Source organism: Phoca vitulina, unplaced genomic scaffold (assembly GCF_004348235.1).
Source record: "Phoca vitulina isolate PV1807 unplaced genomic scaffold, GSC_HSeal_1.0 scaffold21, whole genome shotgun sequence".
Taxonomy (NCBI): domain Eukaryota; kingdom Metazoa; phylum Chordata; class Mammalia; order Carnivora; family Phocidae; genus Phoca; species Phoca vitulina.
In genome coordinates, this window is record NW_022589724.1 from 16,703,344 (window position 1) to 16,728,645 (window position 25,302).

General features: G+C 42.1%; 1 protein-coding gene across 6 annotated transcripts in view; it reads right to left on the bottom strand.

Moving 5' to 3' along the window:
- ASTN2 (astrotactin 2) overlaps positions 1 to 25,302 on the bottom strand; it is an 877,839-nt gene that overhangs the window by 509,123 nt on the left and 343,414 nt on the right. For all 6 annotated transcript variants that reach the window (XM_032419129.1, XM_032419128.1, XM_032419127.1 and 3 more), the window contains one exon: positions 9,379 to 9,525. In XM_032419129.1, coding sequence (XP_032275020.1) covers positions 9,379 to 9,525 — 147 coding nt within the window. The remainder of the gene's footprint in view (positions 1 to 9,378; positions 9,526 to 25,302) is intronic.

A 25,302-nucleotide genomic window follows, 5' to 3' on the forward strand; every position in this document is an offset into this window, starting at 1 on the left:
AACCTGGGGATCAGTTACTACTTAAAGAAGAAGTGGCTTGAAGCATTTTTTTTTCCTTCCATGGTTTTATGGATTCAGACTTTTCTAATGAAGAGGTTTGAGGGAAAAAAAAAAGCAAGCAGATTTTACTCTAGGGGGTATTCACCGCTCCAAGCACCAGCTCCAGGCCATTGCTGAGCGAGTTGTCCATTAAGTACAAGAAGAGGGAGAAGGGAAAAAAGTTTTCACAGTTTATAATTATATTACCAGTTTCATTACAGATCTCATTTTAATTCTGACTGAAACCTAGCCTTGCCTTCTCCCTGCACTCTCTCATGTATAGTTATTAAATCTGGGTTGGAGTTCAACCTATTCTTCCTGATTTCAGCATATTAATATAGTTTATTGGTATTTCATTGCCACCTCCTCCCCCTGGGTGTTCTGAATCTCAGCTCAATTTATATTTTCCCCTCTGGCTGGGCTTCTGGATAAAGCTTGCTTCATTTTGGTGTTGGGGGGAGAAATGGGATTTTGATTGGAGTTTCTTATCTTTGGGGGTGGGAACTAAAACCATGGGGAGTGAAGGTAATCACAGACGGACAGGCAGACTCAGATGTTGGGTACCATCATTCCCCAGGCTATATCTTCTGAGGGCATCTGGATCCACCTGCCTCCCTGCCCTCCCTTCATTCATTTCACAGACACAATTTATTCTATGTCGACTGAAGCCTCTGTTAGGTTTCACAATAGGTTAGGACACGAATAAGCCGTGGCCCTTGACCTTGAGGAAATTTAAGGCTAGCTATGAAAATCACTGCATTTTTTTTTTCATTTCTTTTCTTTCTTTCTTTTTTTTTTCCTTTCTCTTTTTTCATTCAATGAATGCTTTTTGGTAACACAAACTCTGTTTTGGACACTGTCCTAGGTGCTGAATATAAGGAGCAAAACAAATAGTATCTCTAGCCTTATGGAGCTTACAACTTAGTGGGAGAGCCCAACATTAACTAGATAATATATAATTACCAACTGAAATAAGTGAAATCAAGGAATAGATAGAGCAGGGCTTGTGTAGAATGATTATTAGTAAGGGACCTAATAGAGGCTGGTATGTGAAAAGGGGAGGTCAATTACTTTAGGGTAAATAAATTTGTCCGGGAGAAACTAAGGAAGTGAGGAGAAATTTTTTCAAGCAGTGGAAACAACTTGTGCAAAGGCCCTGAGGCAGGAGGCAGCCAAGCTTATCTAAGGAACCCATGTAGAGACAGTGGAGTAAGTTGAAGCTGGATAGAGAGGTAGGCAGGGACCTGATCTTGCAGGGACTTAAAAGCCATGTTACAAAGTTCAGTCTTGACAACAATTATAATAAGAGGTACTTAAACAGGTTTTATGGGAAGATGCAATATGTTGAGATTGTTCATTTTAAAATACCACTCCAGTTGAGAACAGACTGGAGGGGAGCCAGGTTTAACACAAGAGGCCAGTTCTTAGGACCATGGCAGTTGTTTCAACAACACATTCATAACAATAACAGTGATGAAAGGTAGACTGCAGGGTTATTAAAAAGGTACAAATACAGTTCTATGTAGTTTTCAAGGAAGGAGAGATTATTTCTGACTGGAGCTTTCTTTGAAGAAGTTTTGGGAGTTTTGCTAAAGAAGGTTTTCTGGAGGAAGGAGAAAATTAAGTTAGGCCTTAGAGATGGGAGGGTTGCAGTATATGGAAATTAGGAAGGGTACTCCTGGTGGAGAGCAACATTTAAGCAAACACATAGAGGGAGGAAGACACAAGGCAAGGTAGCCTATCTGCCATAAAAGCATGGAATGTGTGCAAAGCAGTGAAGGACAAACAAGGCAGAGACCCTGCTGTAGAGAACTTTTATACCTGAATACGTTCTATGGTGCTCCAAGGTCTACAATCAGCACTGAACATTTTATTTTTTTTTTTATTTTTATTTTTTATTTTTTTTTTTTTTAAAGATTTTATTTATTTATTTGACAGAGAGAGACACAGCGAGAGAGGGACCACAAGCAGGGGGAATGGGAGAGGGAGAAACAGGCTTCCCGCAGAGCAGAGAGCCCGATGTGGGGCTCGATCCCAGGATGCTGGGATCATGACCTGAGCCGAAGGCAGACGCCTAACGACTGAGCCACCCAGGCGCCCCAGCACTGAACATTTTAAAACAAAACCTTAGATCATGCCAGAGAACAGAGGGTCCAAGGAACTACACTCTTTAGACAAGTGTCTTTGCAGTTTGTGACTAAGCAGCCACCTTCAGTGTGGTGTAATTTTTCCTTCTAAGAGTTGAAAATACTCCTTCCATGTATTCAAATCACTGCAAACTAGCTCTGAAGTCAGTTATAACCTAATTCTTCATTAAAGGCATGAAGCCACATATTAGCTCACTTTCTTGGGTTGAAAGACATGAAGTAGGGGTGGAAGCAAGTATAGACTGTGACTCACTCACTATACAATTTTTGTGTCCAAAAGCAGCTACCCATATGGCTTATTAATAAGCTAGGCCAACCTAATGATGGATATTTTCACTTCAGGATTTCATAGGCTGGTAAGGAACCCTCAGACCCCAAATTCCTCAGTCATAGAAAACAAAGAGGATTTGCATATCACCCAGTCTAGCCCAAAAGACAATGCTAACAACTCGATCTTAACAAATAAATATTTTGGCATGAATATTTTGATGCAATGAGCATATAATAACATAAACCACTGTGTGTCTGTGCATGCATGTATGTATGTATATATTTAGCCAAGTACCATATTCAAGAGATGTCCCTAGCCTTCACTCATTTCTGAGTTTTACTCCATTTCTGAGCCTAGGCAAAGAATGGGTGACACCCAGGATGAGGTAGTAAAGAATAAACAAACACACTGTGAATGTCCTAAAAAATTAAGTGTTTTTAAAATTTATATTCTGATAAAATGGCTCTGAATCAAAATATCATGTACCCAAGTCAACTTGACTTTTTCTTCTATGGCTTCACAGAAATGTGGTCATCTCTTCTCAGGAAATTTCCTATGATGGGGAACTCCTTACCTTGCAGTGACCCCCTTCCAATATTAAACAAAAATGATCACAACTACTAACATTTATACGATTCATTGAGCCATTACCAGGTCTCCAGAACTGAGCTAAAAGCTTTATGAGCATTATTTCATTTATTCATCACAATAACTCTATGAGATATTGCTATTATTCCCACTTTATAGATAATGAGGTTGAAGCTCAGAAAGTGAAGACATTTTCAGACTAAGGATCAATTTTATCTCATCTCTGACCATCCTCACCACCCAGCTAACTCTAATTTTGCTTCCTTGGGACTTCCAAGCCTGTCCCCCTTTTCAAGATAAATAATAATGACTATGGTCATATTTGTCAAAGAGTGGAGCATGGAAGGATCTTGGACCAGGGGTTCAGGTAGACTTGGGCTCTCATATCTTGCTTCACTTCTGTGTCAATCTGGCCAAATCACTTAACATCTCTGAGACCTACCTTCCACGTATGCAAAACGGGGATGCTAAATGCTGCCTCACAGTTTTGTTATAAGACTTAAATGAGTAAATAATTCCATGAAAGTATATGAACACTGCCATATTTATAACAGACTTAATAATATTAGGTTCACTTTTTGTTTGGTTTCCTTCAACTCTTCTTATAGAATGATTCTCCTCTACCCTTTCCTTAAGAGGTCATTAGGTATCCACAATGTTTTTCCAGTCTCAACTATAAAGCCTCTCCTTTGGACAACTTCCAATATATTAGTCACCTTCTCAAAGCATGACTCCCAGAACAGAACAGAATATAACAGAGAACTCTAGGTGTAGTGTTATTTGTCTATACTAGATTGGAGCCATCTCACCCATTTAATCTAAACAACTTATTCCTTTAAAAGTTGTCTCTTCTGAGGCACCTGGGTGGCTCAGTTGGTTAAGTATCCGACTCTTGATTTTGGCTCAGGTCATGATCTCAGGGTTGTGAGATTCTCTCTCTCTCGGGAAAAAAAAAAAAAAAAAAAAAAAAAAAGCTGTATCTTCTACTGCCTTACTGTAGGGGCAGAATATTGGGTAAATACATCCTGACTTATACTGGAAGCCTCAAGGATTGCACAAACCAACATCTCAAATAAGATAAGCTTTTTAAATTAACCAATAGCCACTCATCCATAATGCCACCTACATGACAATTTGGATGAAACCCAAACCCATGTTACCAGGGCTGGTTTGTTATAAAACTCATAAAGGGCCATTAATATTGTATTTGGTATTATGGACAACCATTGCAGCTAAAGCATGAGGCAGCTCTATTAATATGACATTGATAAAATCAAAGATGGCAGAAACTAAAGCCCCTTAGAGGAACCAAGGGGTCTCAAGGAGTTATTACATCTGTTGAATGGAAAAAAGTAACATTTACAGAGATATTAATGTATTAAGCAGCTCTCCAACTTCTGTTAATTGATCACAGAGTTCTCATTAAGAATATTAATACTTGGGCTCCACCCGTAGAGAATGTGATTCACTAGTTCTAAGGCTCATCAGCCCAAATCACCCAAATGCAGATGACTTACAGACCACAGCTGAAAAAACAGCTAAATTCAGTAATTTTGGACACAGACCTTGTCCATGTCTTCACTGTGTACTTAGCAGGGCAAAAAGCCTCTACTGGCCTTGAGAAGACCCAGACAAAGAAGTGGTGATATTTGCCAAGGGTTTGGATGTGGGCTGTTAGGATTTATTGCTCGTGCCAACTGCTGTCTGGACAAGTGCTACATTGTGCTGACCTTTACCTATAATGGACAGTAAGCATCAAGTATAACACAAGTGCAGGATTCATTTTTTTTCCTGAAGACCAGCCTCAGTACTCAACTCCCCTCCTCATGCTTCAGCACCATGGACAGCTCAATATACAGTGTTGTATGAGCGCTCTCTAAGGGCTGGCAGGTCAGTAGCTTGTTTCTGGGGAAGGTGAGAAAAATGAGCGCTGTCTTGGCCAAGGTCCTTGGGTGGCTTTGTCTCAATGGAGTCCTTCCCATTTTATGGGGGCTGCTTTCATCCTGATAGTCCTTATTATGATACTGTTTATAACTCAGCCAGTGGCCTTAGATGGGGGCCTGTATTATGATATGGGGAAATAGATATATATATTTAGTGATTATATAATCATTGAATTGTACACTTTCAGTCTGTTTTCTTTACTGTATTTATGCTATATATCAATGCATTTACAAATATTAATGCCAACTGATAATAAGGGTTCAGGAAAATAGACATCAGCATCACTTCTCCTCTTGCCCTCCTGCATACATTCTTGGATCTCCAGAAATCAGAGCTAGAAACCCCACTAGTCCAATTCATATAAATCGTTCTTTGTTAGGCTCTGTTCCACCCCCATATAAACTGGATTCCACCCTTTTTCAAGTCCTAGCTTTCTTATCTGTCAAATGGGTATAATAAAGATCGCTTTGGAGAGCTGGTGGGGGAATGGAATGTACAATACACAGAGATTATCCACCCACAGGAGGCACTGGGATCATGCTGGGAAGGTCTGCTTGCGGAGAACTATTAGACAGCCATCTACCTGACTTTAAGTATTCATTGCTCTCAGGATTCCTGCTGATCCCCAGAAGAATCATAGTAGAATCTGTTAGATTCTATTAGAATCTACTAGAAGAATCTCATCTATTTAGTTTCTTATGCCTTCTTGTCCTGCCATGTACCAGCTTCTGATGTCTCTTCCTTTATGGATAATTTTAGGAATACGAGTAATAACTACTGCGATTTATTGAGCAATCACAATTTTTTAGATATTTTACTGGTATTTTATACACATGATGCCATTCAATCTTTTCAAAATAATCTTCATTTTACAGATGAGAAAAATTGAGACTCAGGGAGCTTAACTGACTCTCCTATATTTCATAGCAATTAAATAAGGAAACTGAGATTTGAACCTAAACATACTTATTTCAAAGGACAGATTCCTAACCAAAACAATGCAGTATGTAGGGGAAAGGGGTTCCATTAAACCTTGAGACTGAGACCCTTTGGACTAGGTCCCCTAGTATTGCCTGCCATGTTTGCACTCTCTAGTACTTATACACTCCATGGTCATTTTCAATTATCCTTGATCTATATGCTCTCTGCCTTAGTTTTCCATGACTCAGTCTCCCCTTTCTTCATAGCGATCTAATAGAAGAATCCCATAGAATCATTCATAGGTCTGCTTTAATTCAAGTTTAATTCATTCAACACATATTTACTGAGCATCCACCAAGGACCAGGAAGTGTGCTTGTCATCATGGATACGATATCTCTCCCAGAAGACACAACTCCTGCCCTCACAGAGTTTCTAGTCTAGAGGCAGAAACAGACAACTCTACAGGAAGTTGTAAAGTTCTAAATTTATGATATAGGACAGAATAAGGACCACCGAGAAAGGACACCTTTTAATTCATCACATTTTTGTCTATCTTTCCAAGCCATCACGAGTTTGGGAGTTTTCTTGGGCGATCCCTTGATTTTGCAATTTCCCAACTACATGTTATCTAAAAATCTGATAAATGTTGAATTGTAGGCTTCATAAGAATCCAACGAGATAAGTATTATTATGATACCCACTTTATAGATGCAGAGACTGAGGCTCAGAGGGATAAGTCTTTCACTTAGCTATAGAAATGGCAGTTAACATAACTATTTGAATTCATATTTGTATTATTCTATAGCCTCTACTGTTAGCCATTAAATTATTTACCATGACTCTGAACAGGTTACTTAAGACTCTTAGGAGCTCTATTTCTACATGCATGAAAATATTCAAAATTTAAATGTTGCTAAGGCCTATCATTCCACAGTTAAAGAGTAGAGACTGGTAAAGCTAAAATAAGGTCACATGCCTTCAATATGGCCAAAATTTGTCCCTTTGGTTTTTCCAAACTCATTGTTCATCACTCTTAGTCTTTCATCTCCATATGCCAACCACACCCAAGTTCTGGCAATTCTTCCAATCCCAGTCTTCATCAGCCTATATGACTTAGATACTTCTGTAAATTTGGTTCCTTCTGCCTCCCACTGCTATCCCTCTGTTTTCTCACACTCACAGTTTTGCCTGTTATATGTGCACATACGATTTGATAGGAATGAACCAAAATATTGTGCTTAGGTGAGAAAATCCACTGCATGTATATAAAATGAGAAATACTGAACTTATTTGCAGTTCAGGTGAAACACAAGTAGAGGCTAGATCACATGGTGAAATGGGAGCACTCACAGGAGGCATTAATAGAAGTCTGAGTGTTTCAGAGAAAGGAGGTAAAAGTTCCACTTTGGATAAAACATACTGAAGGGACTGGTGCTAAGTTCTGAACATGAACTTAAAAATTAAAGATTCAAATCAAAACCACATAGAGATAACACCTTACACCAGTTGGAATGGCAAAAATTGACAAGGCAAGGGGTGCCTGGGTGGCTCAGTCGGTTAAGCGGCTGCCTTCAGCTCAGGTCATGATCCCAGGGTCCTGGGATCAAGCCCCTTATTGGGCTCCCAGCTCAGCAAGGAGCCTGCTTCTCCCTCTCCCTCTCCCTGCTGCTCTGCCTGCTTGTGCTCTCTCTCTATCTCTCTGTCAAATAAATAAAAAATCTTTAAAAAAAAATTGACAAGGCAAGAAACAACAAATCTTGGAGAGGTTGTGGAGAAAGGGGAATCCTCTGACACTGTTGGTGGGAATGCAAGTTGGTACAGCCACTTTGGAAAACAGTGTGGAGGTTCCTCAAAAAATTTAAAATATACCAGCAATTGCACTACTGGGTATTTACCCCAAAGACACAGATGTAGTGAAAAGAAGGGCCACATGCACCCCAATGTTCATAGCAGCAATGTCCGCAATAGCCAAACTGTGGAAAGAGCCGAGATGCCCTTCAACAGACAATGGATAAGGAAGATGTGGTCCATATATACAATGGAATATTACTCAGCCATCAGAAAGGATGAATACCCAACATTTGCATCAACATGGATAGAACTGGAGGAGATTATGCTGAGTAAAATACATCAGGCAGAGAAAGATGATTATCATATGGTTTCACTTATTTGTGGAACATAAGGAATAACATGGAGGACATTAGGAGAAGGAAGGGAAAAATGAAAGGGGGGAAATCGGAGGGGGAGACGAACCATGAGAGACTATGGACTCCAGGAAACAAACTGAGGGTTTCAGAGGGGAGAAGGCTGGGGGGATGGGTTAGCCTGGTGATGGGTATTAAGGAGGGCACGTATTGCATGGAGCACTGGTTGTTATATGCAAACAATGAATCATGGAACACTACATCAAAAACTAATGATGTACTGTATGGTGACTAACATAACATAATAAAAAAATAAAAATAAAGATAAAAGTGAGTTACATTGAGGTGAGTTGACAAATATTGAGCAGGGATCTCAAAAAACATTCAATATATATCCAATTGGAAAAAGTTTTAAACAAATAATGGTGCTAATATGGTGCCAGAAGTCCGATGAGTGGTTACCTCTGGGACGGCATTAACGGGGAGGGAGCATAAGGAAGCTGAAAGGTGCTGGGAATGTTGTATGGTTTAATCTGGGTGGATGCTTACGTAAAAATTCATTAAGCTGCATACTTAATATGTCTTCTTCATTGTATTTCTGATAACCTTCAATACACGTAAAAATAGGAATGCCAAGCACTTGGACAAGCATTTGGGGAAATAGGTGCCATCACATCCTGCTGGAGTATGTAAAGTGGAACAACTTTCTGGAGGGCACTTTAACAATAGATCTCAAGCACCTTAATCAGTTTCTTGGGCCATGCTTTGCAAGTGATTATAGTGACTACAGTGTCTCATTAATTCAAATTAATTGGGTGAAAAGTAGGATATAGCACACTTACATGTACTTATAGTACATTTACAGGGAATGAGATGTGAGTATTCTCCAGGATATTCAGGAAATTCCAACAAAGCTCATATGATCTTGTCTGTCATATTTTTTAATTAGCAAATAGTATTTTGGGGGGATATTTTTAATTAGGAATAGGATTCAGAAGCATAATAGAAACAGCAGGTTGTCTGAAGTAGCTCAATCTTACTGCACTCACATTTGAATTCTTCCTTTATTTAACAAATCTTATCCTTGCCCATGGCAAAAAGCAGTCTGTAGTTCCATTTAAATAACCCAGGATTCCAAATCATAAGGGTCTTTTCAAGGCCTTTGAATTTGGATGCTCCCTTTTTTTCTTTCTTTCTTTTTCTTTTTCCTTTTTTTTTTTTGTAATCTAATTGTGAAGTTGGGCAATGCATGGAGGACATTTGACCAGATAGGGGTGTAAGGTGATGAGCAGGTATGGGGCATCTTTTATGCTTGCTTCTTACCGTCTGCAATGAAGTGCTCAGGCACATGCAGAGTCACCTTCACAGTGAGTGGACAGGACATCTGACTGCCACACACCATGGCCAGGATGCAGGAGCTCACAGCAATCAGCGTCAAGGCTGTCTTGTTCACTGGGCTTTTTAGCAAACCTAATAACAAAAATACACACAAAGATACATTAAGTCCATGAGGTGAGAAAATAGGGATAGCATGGAATTTGGGAATCCTGCTCTTTTCCAAATGGGAAGCTGGGAAAAGAAACCATATTTTCCAACTTCTGTGCTTGCCATGACATCTCAGCAGCCCTTGTTGGGTCTCAACTTAACTCTCTAGAAAATGGGCTTATTACACCCTTCGTATAGATGAAAGAAACAAGCTTCATGAAAACTGTGGAAATTCTCCCTCCTGGTCATTCTTGGTAATTATTTAGATGACATTAAACTCTCTACTGGCTTTAGAAGCAAGTAGGAAGAAGTGAGAAGTGTTGAATTCATTGAGCCTAGAGGAATGAGCATGGGCTTTGGAGTCTGACCACTGTGGGTTCAACTTTGAGCTTTAGCCCTCATTGGTTGTGTGACCTGTTTCGTTCTGTGAACCTCAGTTTTCCTACATGTATGATGAGAATAGTAAGAAACAGCTTACAGGTTGTTGTGATGATTACGTGGCATAGTGTATACACAACATCTGTCATCTAACTTGGTTTCACAGAATGGTGGAAGCTTATCAGTTCAAATTAATTTCATAGGCTTTTACTGAGCACCTACTATGTAGACACACATAGAGCAGGAACAGAATAGTTTCTGATCTTCAGAAGCTTGCAGGCTAGGGGGCAAAGGCAGGTTTATCCACAGCTAGTTAGAATCCAAGGCAAGTTGTCTTAAGAACTGACAGAGAGGGCACAGGATGGGGAGGGGAGTTTTGCATGGGAAAATTAAAGACAATTTAATGGATGCAGTAGAATGAGTAGATTGGATGTGCATGGCCAGCAGAGCACTGGGCCAGCAAAGAAATTCTGTGGACTGTGTCCTAAGCCCCCACTGGGTCTCATTCTTTAGCCCTTGTTATTCACATCAACTTTCAAGGGTTTGATTACTATTTTTAGAGCAATGGCTCCCAAATTTCTATCACCCACGAGGCTCTTTTTTTGGGCAAATCTTTATGCCCAAACCTGCCAGACATCTCCCTATGGAAGTCCCAAGGGCGTGGCATAAACATGTTTGAAACTGGACACGTTATCTTCTCTTTAAACCTGTGCTGCCCCCTCCACCTCCTCCTCCTGGGCTCCCCAACTTACTGAAAACACCACCATTCACCTAGATGTCCTTCACTCTTCTGTTTCCTTCCTTTATAGCATCTGCACAGCCAGACAGTCCTGTTTCTTCTGTGTCCTTAGCATTTTCACCTCTCTCCCCTCATCTCTTCTATTGTCTGTTTGCTTGTCAAATGAACGAGGTATGGGCACAGCTTCCCATCCCATTCCCTGCTGGAACCCCTCTAGCTGTTTTATAGCATCTGGGCACAGGATGCCATCCACACTCATCAGCCTGGCATCCGAGGTCTTTCATGGTGGGTCTCTGCACTCATGCCTCCTGGTGGTCTCCCCTCCCTGGCCCAGGGGCAGGCAGAGCTGCCTAACCGCAGGGCCACCCCAGTCAACACTTCATCATGCTAACGTTATCATTGGCATTATTTCTTTTGCATAGAAATCCACTTGTTTCCTTGTCCCTCATCACTCATTGAGATTAACCACAAATGTAGATTCCTCTCCCTCTAGGCAAACAAACAGCCCACATTTGTTGTGTCTCTCAAAATATCCTATTCAAACAGTAGATTCTAGTAACTAGATGGCAAACTCCTTGAGGGCAGGCACCATGTCCTTTGCTTACCATGGTATCCCAATGCCTAGCACAGTGTCTGGGACATGGTAGAATCTCAATAAATGCATCCAAACTTCCAGGGATGAGAGTAACATATCAGTAAGCAGACACAGGTGCTGACCGATCAAAAAGCATGCCAAACATAAACAAGCAACATTGCCAGGCTGGTGGATCTCAATGGAGCAAGAACCCTATACGGACAGCTGACTTTGGATTTTTTGTATGGATATTTCTTTTTCTTAATAAATAGGGAACTTTTTAAGATTTTATTTATTTATTTGTCAGAGAGAGAGAGCACAAGCAGGGGGAGTGGCAGGCAGAGCAGGCAGAGGGAGAAACAGGCTCCCTGCTGAGCAGGGAGCCCGATGTGGGACTCGACTCCAGGACCCTGGGATCATGACCCGAGCCATGCAGGCATCCCCAAACAGTGAGCTTCTTGAAGGAAGGGATCCCATCTTCACCATCTTTACATTTTTAACTAAGCTCACTGCCTGGAACCTAGAAATTCCTTAATTTAAGAATAGCATCCTGATCTTTATTGCTAGTCCTAGGACAAGGCATAGCTTATGGTAGAGACTATACATCTATTTGTGGTTGCTGTATTTGTTGAATATTTGTTAAATGGAATAGCAAATAAAATTTAAAAAGTTGGTCCTGGTGTCAGGTGGATTGGAAATCCCTAAGCCTAAAATGACCACCAAAAAATGGGGAACACATTTCCTTTCTCCTCTGGGAACCACAAAAAGCTGTTTCAAACTCTAAAATATAAACAGTTTAGTAACTAAATAACATAAGCAAGCTAACATCGACATTTTCTCCTAGAAAGGGTATGGACTAGGAGTTGTTGCTTTGTATAAGTCTTTCCTTAAAAAGTCAACATATTACCCCACACCTAGATACTTAACAAAACCCCCACATAGAAGTCAGCAGGAGAGCTGAATTTCCACTCGAGATTCTAAGGAGTCTGTTCTAAGGGGATGAACATGTAAGGATGAGTCCAGCATGAACACATTCTTGGGAAGGTGACCCAGAGAGTGAGATGTGGAAGGTAGAGGCTCCCGGCATTGGGGAGGCGGGTGCCCTGAATGGACACTTGCACCCTTTGGGGTTCCGGGAAGGCATCTCTCAGACTTGGCCCATACAGCAGCAGAAATGGAAAGTGACCAAGACATTCCTTTCACTAACCAGCTACAAGAAATGCCATGTAGGCTCCACAGGGTTGGTTTCTGGTTGGGAGAAGAGGCATGAGGAGCAGGCGTGGGATTGCTCACACTATCTCCCTGGACTCACGCTGACCTAGCTGTCCTATGTCCTATGTCATTTAAACCTTCACAGTCATCCACAGTCTATTAAGAGTCAGTGGGGTAGGGAGTGAAGTCACGTTAGTGTATTGCCTCTCAGTTTTCTCATCTGGAAAATAGGAATAAGACAACGCATCCTTTAAGAGCATGGTAAGACCTAAATGAGACAGCAAATGTCAAATGCCTAGCACAGTTTTTGGCACATGGCAGGCCCTTGGTAAATAAATGATCATTTCCAAGCCAAGTATCAGTATTTATCTAATCATCGATGGCAGAAGCCAGGACTCATTTACTTCTTTGTCCAACAGATTATCAGAACGTATTAGGAATTGAATTATTCTTTAAGGAACTGAAGACAAAAAGAGTGGATAGTAAGGGAGAGTCAGAAGAAGAGGGAAGAAATGGAAGGGAGAATGTGAATGAACAGTGTCCTGGGGTAGCCATTTACTCAGTGAATGCCTGAGTCACCATGGTTGTCTCTGAAGTCCAGGAAGAAGAAAGCACGCAGGTCAAGTCTGCACTTAGGCCAGATGCCTGTGGAGCTGCCCATGGGGCTTGGGGAGTTTCCATGGCAACTAGATCTGGCAGAAACTTCACAGTGGAACTCAAACAGAGGTGACTTAAGAGTTCCTGGCCCAGGGAACTGATCATCAGCATTTAGCTCTGAGTAGAAGCTGTAGACAGCAGCAAGGGAGAAAATATCTCTCTCCAAAAACCCACCTCCTTCTCATCCAGGCTCTGTATTGCATTGTAGGACGCAGAGATAGGAAAGAGAACCTCCATTTGCAGAATGCTTACTATGATCCAGGGGCTACGCCTAGCACTCACATCTATCCATCTATCCATTCAACCAATTTTGACTGAACATCACCTTTTTCTCCATACTGTTCTAGGAAAACAGGAAATGACAGTGAACAAAACCAATGTCCTTGAAGCTTACATTTTAGTGGAGAATTACCTCATTTAATTCTTAAGGAACTGCTACTACTATCCCCATTTTACATATGAACAGAGGGACAGAACAACCAAATGACTAAGGTCACCCAACTTGTATGAGGCAGAGGAAAGATTAGAACCAGTTCTTTCCATCCTCTCCCCCATATCATATTACCTTCCACCTCATTCCAGAACAAAGTCCCACAATGGCATCGTGTAGTTGCAGAAGGAGCATGGCCTCTGAAGCTGGACATGGCTGTGTTCAAGTTCTGGCTTAACCACAACATCTCCATGGGATGCTTGCCAGTTGATCTAACCCTAATAAGACAAAATATTCCCACCTGAAAAATGGCAAGAGTGCTCTTCTTTCAGAGCTGATTGGAGGACAAAAGATAATACATGCAATTGGCCAAAAAAAAATCAACAAATGATATCTCCAGATCAATAAATGATAGCTCCAGACCATAATATGAGCATCGTCAGATGGCTAGGGTCACAGTTATGCCTGTATCACATCCCGGGTCCTAGTTCCCTCCCTGTCACTTGCAAGAGAGAGAGAGAGAGAGAGCTGTGCTGTAGGAATAGAATTACACCAGGGTGTATTGATTGCTGGAACCGGAGAAAGTTAATAATCTAATTTCCCTTTCATTTCCCCTCCCTCTTACCCCTCAACTCCTCTCATGGCAACAGAGAATGGCATAAAACGCATTGCTTGAGAAATTCGACCGGAAATAACTCGGCACTGTTGATCTACACGCTGCCTATAATTTGGGGTTTGATTGATTCTCAGTTTGGAGATGCCAGGTTGGGAGAAGAAAATCAAATTTAAGCTAAATTTGGAATTGAATCAATCACATTTTACAATGAAGAAAACAGATCTAACCCCATCAGACCACTGTGTGCTGAAAACTTAAAGCAGCCATAGCTCCACTGATTCCTTCCTCCTGATATCTCTGGGGGACAAGAGACCGGGTCCCCAGCTGTGAAGTCATTTCTTCCTTCAAATGGCATATGGGGTTGGGGTGAGAGACAAGGATTCTAGGAGTCCAGGAAATTAGGGTGGAGGAGCCCAAAAGGTAGAAAAGCCACTCAGAATAGGAGGAAGAGGCTGGGTTTGGGTTTTATTTATTTATTTATTTATTTTTAAGATTTTATTTATTTATTTGACAGAGAGAGCACAACCAGGGGGAGAAGCAGAGGGAGAAGCAGGCCCCCTGCCGAGCAGGGAGCCTGATGCGGGGCTTGATCCCAGGACCCTGGGATCATGACCTGAGCCGAAGGCAGTTACTTAACCAACTGAGTCACCCAGGCGCCCCTGGGTTTGGGTTTTAAACATAGAGATTGAAATCCAGACTCTTCCATTTAATAGCTAACTGTGGCAAGTTACCTATGCTCTTAGAGCCTCAGTGTTCTGATCTATGAAATGGCAATTATAACCCGTAACTGGTGGAGAAGCTATTTAGATGAAACGGGAGGTCATAATTGTAATGCTCAGCACACATACTTTACCTTTCCTTTCTTCTCATTTCTTCGAACCCCCACTGCCTGCAGATATCAGCAGGACATATGGCTCTTTGGCTCAAGCTGGAATTCTGGCTCTTACACTTAGCTGCTGGTCCCCATGAGCAAGTCACCTTACTCCTCTAAGCCTCAATGACCTTATCTGAGAATAAGTTCATTCAATAAGTAGTTACTTAATGTGTGCCTAATATGCCAGACCTCATATTTTGTGCCCTCCTGTTATTTCCAGTGTCTATAAGTGTGTCTGAATATATTAGGTGCTCAAAAAACATCAATTTAATGAGTGAGTGAATGAATGAATGAATGCTTAAATATTGTTCTCCTTTCTACCAAGAGGTTGTTAGTACTGAAATACTGCTACTAGTTCTTTTTTAGTCAAATGTATTCATTCACTCTCTTTGGCAATGATTGGTCCCCCACCCCCACCCCCGCCCCAAACCTCTCCAAGAAGAAATTATACAAAAAGCCATTGAGAGGCTGCTAATCCCCCTGCCCATCAGGGTGACCACTGTGCATTGCTGGTGTCCCCACGAACCTCACTGAGTGCCTCAGGGACCCCCACCGCACCTGAGCTCTAGCACCTCTGTGCTTCTTTGTGTATTTCTGGAAACTAAAATTAGGACACAACGTCTGACAAGTGCAAGTGTCACGCTGGAGGCAGGAGGAAAGAATACTTAACATCGTGACTTGCTCAGAACTCTACGGAAGGTAGTCCCCCTATCCTCAGCCTGCCTCATGGCTGGACTGTGCACATACTACTTCAGTGTGGTGGGTCAATAGGGGGGCATTCTTCTCCTCCCCTCGGCCCCCATTTTGCCTCCCCAGAGCCAAGTCTCTCCTCCTCTCCTTCTCTCTACCTTTGCCATGAACAAGTTTCTTGTGTTCTCTGCCTCTTTGACCTTGGCACTCTCAAATCCACATATCCTTTAAATCATTTGTAGTTTTCCCAATCTTCCATAGGGCCTTCCTTTATAAGTCTTTGCAAGGGTTCATCCAGCCTACGCAAACCTCCAGAGACAGCAAACTCAACACCTATGAAGCAGCAATTCTCCTCTCAGACAGTTGTACTCACAGCCCTGGATGTTCACTCTACAAGCCAGCTTCTGCTGTCCAGGTCAAATAAGATGCACCTAATACCTCCTTTTCGGGGGCAACTATGTAGTTAGTGAAAGGCGGCAGTTAGGTTGTCTTGAGCCCTCTTTCCTCCAAACCAAAGATTGCTAGCTTGACTTTATTTCTCTAAAATCATATTTTGAGTCTCTTTATTATACTTTGTATAGATTTTCTTTTTTTACAATGACTTTCCTAGCAGAGAATATCAACATTACCACCATCACCAGCATCAGCATCATGAGCATCAGCATCACTAATATTTATGAAAACATTTATGTGCTAGACAATATAACTAAACATTTTTCATGTAGTATCTCACTTAGTCTTCACAGAAGCTTTGTGAGATGCTATTATCACTCATATTTTACACATGAGGAAACTAAGCTCACCACTCACCAAGGGCTGTGCAGCTCAAAGTTTATAGGGCTGAAATGAAAAACCATTTGACTTCAGAGTCCAAGTTCTTAGCCATGACCCTCCATAACTTCTCTATCAACATGCCAGATATGGTCTGAGCACAGAATAATCAGCCCATGAATATTATTCAACCATAAAAAATGAGAAAAATCTTGCCATTTGTGAGAACATGGATAGACCTTGAGGACATAATGCTAAGTGAAATAAGTCAGAGAAAGACAAATGCTATATGATCTTACTTATATGGGGAATCTAAAAACCAAAGTCTGCCAAGCTGCTTACAGACCTCACTTGCCCTAGAGCCCCGTGGTGACTATGACGGGACTCACAGTGGCCTCACTATCCCACCTGATGTTGACCACAGGTCTTCAAGGGAACCTCTCCGCATCATAAGAGGGGACTTTACAAGGAGAGCAGATGTTGAGAGGGGCAAGCTAGATGGCTCTTTCTCTTCCTTTCTGAGCTCCAGAAAATACTATCTGGCCTCAAATAGTTCAGTGAACTACTGTGAGGCCACTAGGAAACACCTATGGCTGGCTCTGCTCCATGGATAAAGCTTGGATTGTGGCACCCTATTGAAGATAAAGTCACTGGTGGCAGACCGGAATGGGGCCCCAGACAGCTGGCTCTTTGGATTTCTCTATGGCAGCTGCAGAAGGCTGGTCCTGGAAGTATGAATGTCACTTTAAGATGATGACAGTGGAGATGTAACAATGGTGTTGGTGACAAAGATGGCACCACATTTTTTCACTTCTTATTAGTTTACAAATTATCCCCAAATATCTCATTCACTCTTCACCAAAATTCTATGTCATAAGCATCGCTACTATCTCCAGTATACAAATGAGCCCAAGTCTTCGTGGTGTACTCATATTTAGACATCAGAGGAATAACTGGGCCTGGGAGCCACATCTCCTGGCCCACAGCCTAGTGCCCTTTTCACGACACTATACCTAGGTCTTGATGGTGAGGCATGAAGGTAAGATGAGAATCTGTGCCCCCATCTGTGGACCCATTGACCACACAAATGTATCCGAATGTCCTGAAGAGTCATAACAGTATTTCCCATCAAACAAAATGCATCTTGAAAACAAAATTTCCATTTTCAAAGAATTCTGGGACATGCTACATTCTATATTCACCTCTTAAGGTACTAGATTATGTATATTTATATATCTGGTATTAAAATCTCTGAAAAGGCCTGCATTGAATTCTCTTGAGCAGAATTTAACCTGATGTTTCCCAAAAGTATTAATATATTACAGAACCATTATTCTATGAAACAAAGTAGGAAAAAATAATAAGCTACTTTAAAAATGTATACAAAAGTTGCTATTAATCATATCTGCAGTTCCCGATAATTAACGGTTTCCCCTATGCCAGGAACTGTGTTAAAGATTCTAGTTACATTTGCCTATAAACTTCTCAACAGCCTCCCAAGGCAGAGGTTACTACCTCTAGCTAAAAATGGGAACACCAAGATTTAACTACTGGGAAATGATAGAGGAAAATGTCATGGTCAGTGCTATCTACATACTTCTGGTTCCCAAGCATTAAAAGAAAATGGAGTTTTACAGTAACCTCAAAAGATACCTGCACCCCTATGTTCACAGCAACATTACTGACTATAGTCAAGACATGAAACAACCTAACTATCCGTCCACAGATGTATGTGTGCATACATACATGCATATATACATACATACATACAATGGAATATTATTCAGCCATAAAAAATGAGAAAAATCCTGCCATTTGTGAGAACATGGATGGACCTTGAGGACATAATGCTAAGTGAAATAAGTCAAAGAAAGACAAATGCTATATGATCTTACTTATATGGGAAATCTAAAAAAGAACAGAAATGAAAACAGACTCCTGTAGAAGAGATCGGCTTTGTGGTTAGCAGAGGGAGAGGGTGGGGAGGTGGAGGGATAGGAGGAAGGTAGTCAAAATGTACAAACTTGCAGTTATAAGATAAATAAGTACTAGGGGTGCAATGTACAACTTGATGACTAAATAGCTAACACTGCTGTATGGCATATATGAAAGTTATTAAGAGAGTAAATCCTAAGGGTTCTCATCACAATGAAAGCATTTTTTTTCTTTTTCTGTTTTTTCTTTCCATTGCATTTATATGAGATGATAGATGCTGACTATATTTATTACAGTAATCATTTCACAAAACGTATAAGTCAAACCAATATGCACTGTACACCTTAAATGTATACAGTGATGTATGTCAATTACATCTCAATTGGTAAAAGATTGTTTACAGAAAATGGAATTTTAGAGTCACAGAAAAATACATGCAAAGAAGGAAAAGAGCAGGTACAAGGGGCCAGCTTGAAAGGTTAAAGACTATTCAACCGATATTTAGCAGCCTGATAGAGTGCATTAGGGGAAGGAAAAACATGCTGTCCTCAAAACGTGAAACTATAGTGTGTGGGAGAAACCACAGTGACAATTCTAAGAGCTAAAGTTCTAGAAAGGCTCATAAATAAAAGGGAAGGAAGGAAGCAAAGGTGGCACTTGATTTTCAGAGCCACAGGTGATCATCAGCTGTGTTTTTAAGATGTTTTTAAGACACTGGTGCTTGACCCCTGTGTTCACCCTCTTAGACTATAGGCTATTGAGCAGTACCACCACGTTCAGCCCACACCTTTGATGGAACAGGGAGTGGCAGAGAAGACCTGGGGACCAAGTAGTGGGTGCAAAGGGACAGAGCAAAGAGCAGCCACACGTTTCCATGGCTACCAAGGAAGATCGGACCAATCGTCTCCTATTTCCATGAAAGGGACATTTTTAGCTGCTTTTTCTCAGAGCTTGCCAAAATGTCACTGTTCTGTTCTCCAAGAAGATGTCACCAGACATTGGTCCAAGGTTTGTGAAATTAGGAGGAGAGGAACAATGTTTATTGTGTATTTAATATTTACTAGGTCAGCTGTATTGTCCCTTACCTACAGAATATTCTATATACCCATCGTAAACCCTAGGCAATGCTGCCATTTTTGATACTGGAGGAAATGGAAACTCAGAGAGTTAATTCACTTCCCCAAAGGCTCATAACAAGGGCAGAGAGAGACTCTAAACCAATCTATTGACCTCCAAATTCAATGTTTCTTCCATTATATCACACTGCTTCTAAAGGAAGGGGGTTCCATTAAATCTCCATGGTCCTTCCTCCTCCCATCTTTGTCCTGACTCTCAGACAGCACTTGAGAAATAATGGAAACAAGGCTTTGCCTGATGGTCCATAAACCCTTCACTGCACTTCGATTTGCCTGTACCTTTCCTTGTGACAAGCTGCATGCATTCCTCATGGCCATGCGGTACCCTTCCTACTTTTATCAACATGTCTAAGGCAGGCCTACTTGTTAAGGCCAGAGAATTCCCATCTCCTGGAAGTTGCCCTAACTCACAGAAACCCCATACCCCTCTTAACTCCTGTCCCATGTATCACATGTTCTAATAGGAGTCATGGAATCTCAGACTTACAGGGGACTAAAAGGGCTTTAGCTTAACGGATTACACAACACAGGGAGCTCCCTACAATGCTCCATCCCATGGTCATCCAACCTGTGTTGGAACATCACCTAAACTGGGAGCTTGTTAGCTCAAAAGAAAACCCATTTTGATGATGATGATGATGATGATGATAATGGTAATCTTTTATTTTTGGAGCACTTACGGCTTATGACATGTTGTGCTAAATATTTTAGATATTACTTTATTTGATCCATCATAAATTTTTGTTAGCACTTCATTTGTCAAATAAGGAAACTGAGTCTAGCCCAAGGCGGGAAGACTACTGAGCAGCAAAGCCAGGATTCAAATCCAGATGTAGATCCCAAAGCTCTTAATGATGTACTATGAAATCTCCCTTCACTCTTAACCTTCCGTATGAGGACTATGTCAGTGTGAAATGAAAGTCTACTCCTAGAATTATAACCAGCTAGACATGTTCCTGTCCTTAAGATTCCATAGTCTTGTCTCCATTCCTCCTCCTCAGGGCAACCCTCTGGTTTGACGTTGGAAAGTAGGTTCCCCATATCCTTTTGCCTCAAACACATTTTCTGTCCCTTGACTCCCACATGCAGTAAATAATCATGGAGCCAGAAAAGAGAGCTGGAGGAGTGCCTTTAGATCAGTGAGTCCAATCCATTATGCTAAAGGTTAGAAAGAGGCTAGGAGAAGAGCTCTGTCCAGAACCCTAATGTGCAGAGCCAGACCTAGATCCCATTGGTCCCAGTTCCTGCAGCAATGTTTCTCAGTTCAGCCCTTGGGATAGTTGTCTCTCGTTAACCAGTATCACCTACCTTAACCAGGTTCTCCTGGAATAGACAGTGCATCCTACACTCTCTGTCCGTGTGACACTGGCCATAAGGTCACACAAATGACTGTATGTCAGGTGGGCCCAACTAGGATACTTTGGTCAAACATACAAACAAAATAAAACATACCCAAATATTCCCACCAAACAACCTCAACAGACTGGTGCAAAGTCTAAAACATAGTAGACTAAGGTAATGGGAAAAACATGGACTTTGGAGTTAGAGAAATTTGGGTTCAAATCCCAGTCCTGTTATTTTTTGATTGACCTTTGGCAAGTCTCATTATCCTAATTGGTAAAATGTGAATGACATCTACTCCACAGCATCATTAGAAAGATTAAATAGGAAAACATACGTTGCATAGTAGGTGCTCAATGAATAGTAGCCTTTATCATCATCATTACCAAATGTAAGACTGGTAAATATACAGCCCGGCCTTTATATCCAGGAAACTATCTGCATAAATTCAGGATGGCTCAGAAGTGGAAGAAACACCATATGGTTGGAATGATAGTGATAGTTTCATCCTTTCAGTATGAAAAGATTATGCAGAGCACCTGCTACATGCTAAGCTTCTGCTGGACCCTTTGTATCCATTTTTCAGTTTGCTCTTCACAACAATCCTCGGATTCCCATTTTGTGGATCAGAGAAGTGAACTCAGGGAAAACAAGAGTTTTGCTTAAGGACACTCACCTCATAAGCTACAGAGCTGGTAATGTAACTCAGGTCTATGTGATGCTGGAAACAGAACATAGACAAGTAGTCTATGTTCTAAGAAGAGTAACCAGGATTGGACTAGAGATTATGTCAGAAGAGGACACTAGATAAAGGACATGGGACATTTAGCCTTGATGCAAAGAAGACTCAGCCAGAGGGACCTCTTCAGGGGGATCTCACAGAAGACATCCAAACATAGAAAAAAGAAAAAAATATATATTCCACAAGAGCAACTTTGAGAAACAAGGCCCTAGTCTAGGTGCCTGACTTGCATTGTTTCACCTAGTCCTTGAAACAACCTTCTGCGTTCAGCACCATGATCTCCATTTTATAAATGAGAAAAATGAAGCTCAGGGAGATCATACACTTGTCCCAAGTTGCACAAACAACCTAGAATCCACCTAGGTCCACATGACCCCAGCAACATCTGTGTTCTTCTCGCATCACACTGGGGCTCACTTACCATGAGGGTCTCCTGCAGGTCTAGGGAACTAGATGGAGCTTTGGCCTGAGAAGCATATTGTAAGACCAAGGGTCTTCTCGGCATCCAAATCCTCACCCTTGCCAAGGAAGGCATTTGGGCCCTGCAGGGGACAGAGGATGTCTTTTCTTGGATGGAGGAGTTTGGCTGCTAAGCCCCTGGGAACTTGATTAGAATAAACACACCTGCCTCCAGCCCTTTAACTGGAGGGACATTTTTCCCATTGGTTTTCCAATCCAATGCCTCTTCTTCAGACCACTAACATTTCAGCAAAAGCACATTTGCATTGTGTTTAAACAGCCATTTGGAGATAAACAGCTTTGCCTTTAGACCTTTGAGGAGGGAATATAAAGGAGAACAAAAGAAGGAAAAAATGAGAGCGAGGAAATATTCCTATGCAGCATTTCTGCCCAAGCACATTTCCATACAGAGGCCTCTACCCATTTCAGGCTGACATTCTGGGCCTAAACCTTTCAAGCTTGCTGGTTTTAAATGTGCCACCTCCAAAAGAACAATAGTGGTCTTAGCCCAAGGGACGTGTTAGACTCACATTCGGTCTGGTCCTTTAGTGGCAAAGAAGTGCCTGGGGCCTGTACAAAGAGCTCTGTCTTAGGGGAACAAGAGACTAAACCTGAATACTGCTCAGCCATTGTTCACTATGCACCCTTCAGCAAAACCCCTCCCCTCTCTGGACATCTGTCTCCCTGTCTATAACAGGAGGAAGTCCACTCATTTAATAAATATTTCTTGAGGTCCCATTCTACATTGAGCTCTGTGGTCTGAGCTGGGAATACAGAGATGAGAGCCATCAAGGGTCTCAATGTCCAGTGGGATAGGAGGCTCTAAACAGAGAATGTAATGCCAGGAGACTACCATGGTGGCAGAGGTCAGTGCAGAAGAGGGGACCCCTAATCCAGGCTTGGGTGTCCTGACAGCTGAGGCTGGTAAGATGAGAGTTAGCTGAGTGGAAAAATGGACATGTGATCCAGGAGATGTGTGAGCAGGACACTGCACATAAGCTGGAGTGGGGACGGGGGGCAACAGGTACATGCAGCACAATGTTGACAAAGGAGGGCAGAGGGGCAGGGAGGGAGCAGCTTCCGAAGGAAACGGTGGTCCACTGCAAGGAGAGTGGGCTTTATCCCAGATGATACTTCATTTCCTTTCAGGCTGGCCCTCCTGGCATCGTGCAAACCTCACATACCCTCATTCATTCACCTTGTCAGCAAAGATGTGTTAAGTATCACCTAAGCACCAGACATGGTGTTGGATGCTGAGGATCCTGCAGGGACGTCATAATCTCAAGGAGTGGGAACCAAAGACCTCGTGACGAAGGAAGAGATTGGCAAGTGTACCTCGGGGGTGGAAAATAAGGAGAGGCACTTGGGTTAGAGGCAGAAATCTTATTCTGCAAAGACAGTCTATAAGAAAATCAGAGGATGTACACAGCAGGAGGCTGAAGAACATTCTGGACAGAACACAAGAACCTGAAGCTTGGCGATCGATCATTCTTCAAGTCTACAGACATGAAAAAACATGAGTCACCCTATATGAGAGATCTGGTTTGAAGAAAAGGAAAGAGGGCAGGGGACCAAGGTCAGCTACTTCTAAAATGGTTCCCGATGATTCTGGCCTCTTGGTATTCACAACTTGTATAATCCCCTCCCCTACCAACTTGCTTCTGTCAAATGGAATACAATGGAAGTGTGGGATGTCACTTTCATGGCAAGGGCACAGAAGGTTGTGACTCCCATTTTGCTCATGCGCTCTCTGCCTCTTCTCACTTTCTTGCTCTGGTGAAGCCGGACGCCATGTTGTCAGCTGCCAGATAGAGAGGCCCACATGAGAAGGAAGTAAGGGTGGCCTCTGGCTCACAGCCCCTGCAGAAAGGAATCCTGCCAACAATCACTTGAGGATGCTGGGAAGATCCTTCCCCAGTCAAGCCTTGAGAGGGGACCACAGCTCTGGTTGACAACCTGACTTGAAGTCTCATGAGAAACTCTAGGCTGAGGGCACCTGGGTGGCTCAGTTGGTGAAGAGTCTGCCTTCGGCTCAGGTCATGATCCTAGGGTCCTGGGATCAAGTCCCACGTCGAGCTCCCTGCTCAGCGGGGAGCCTCCTTCTCCCTTTCCCTCTGCCACTCCCCCTGCTCATGCTTGCTCTCTCTCTTAAAAATAAATAAAATCTTAAAAAAAAAAAAAAAAGAAACCTTAGGCTGCAAGAACAGTTACATGGTGCCTGGGTCCCTGACCCAAAGAATAAATGTCTGTCAAGGTAACAAATGTTAATAAATACATGTTTGTTGAGATAATAAATACATAATACGTGTTTGTTGTTTTAACCTGCAAATTTGGGGGCCATTTATGATGCAGCAATAGGTAACTACAAACCGGGACCTACTTAAATGAATACATGAGAAAGACTGAGAAGTCCTCATCCCCAGAAGGAGACTTGGGGACTCTCAAGTTTAGAAGAGACCCCTTTTCATTTCCAGAAAGTTTCCCTGTGCACCTGGTGTGTGCTGTGGTTTGGGCAAGCTGCAGGACTCACCGAGGAGCCAGGCACAGCCCAGACCTGGAGGGACAACAGTCAGGTAGACGAGAAGGTCTGGAGGAGATGTAATTATACTGTACCAGGAAAACTGCTCGGTTGCTTTACTGAAGCCTTCCCAACCTGGTGAGGGCTGAGAGGAAGGAGACACCGAGTGTGCTTGACAAAACCAGGGCTGGCTTCCCAGTGGAGGAAGTCCCTTTTATCTCTATGAAGGCATTTCTCTCTGGGAGATCCCATGTTCACACACAATCCCAGAAGTGAAGTTGGTGATGTGGAAGGCTTCTGAGTTCTGCAATCAGAGAGGAGGAGCTTGAAACCCAGCTCAATAATTTCTTAACACCGTGAGCTTACGTAGTTAAAAAAAGGAAGAGTTAGGAACATGGCCCTTAGGATCCCACAGAGCTGGGGTCAAGCACCAGCGCTGCCCATTCCTATTTGAAGATGCTGGTACAAGTAATCTGATCTTTTTAAGTCTCAGTGCTCCCATTTATAAAACAAGAATAATTAAAATACCTACTTCACAAGATTACTTGAGCTAAAGCCACAAGTGTCCAGCACGGTGGCTGATGATAAGAAAGGCTCAGATAATTGTTAGCTCATATCACTGGGAAAGCGCCTTAACTTCTTGATGTCTCTTAATGTATTTCAAGCCCTCAGCACATTGCGTGGCATATA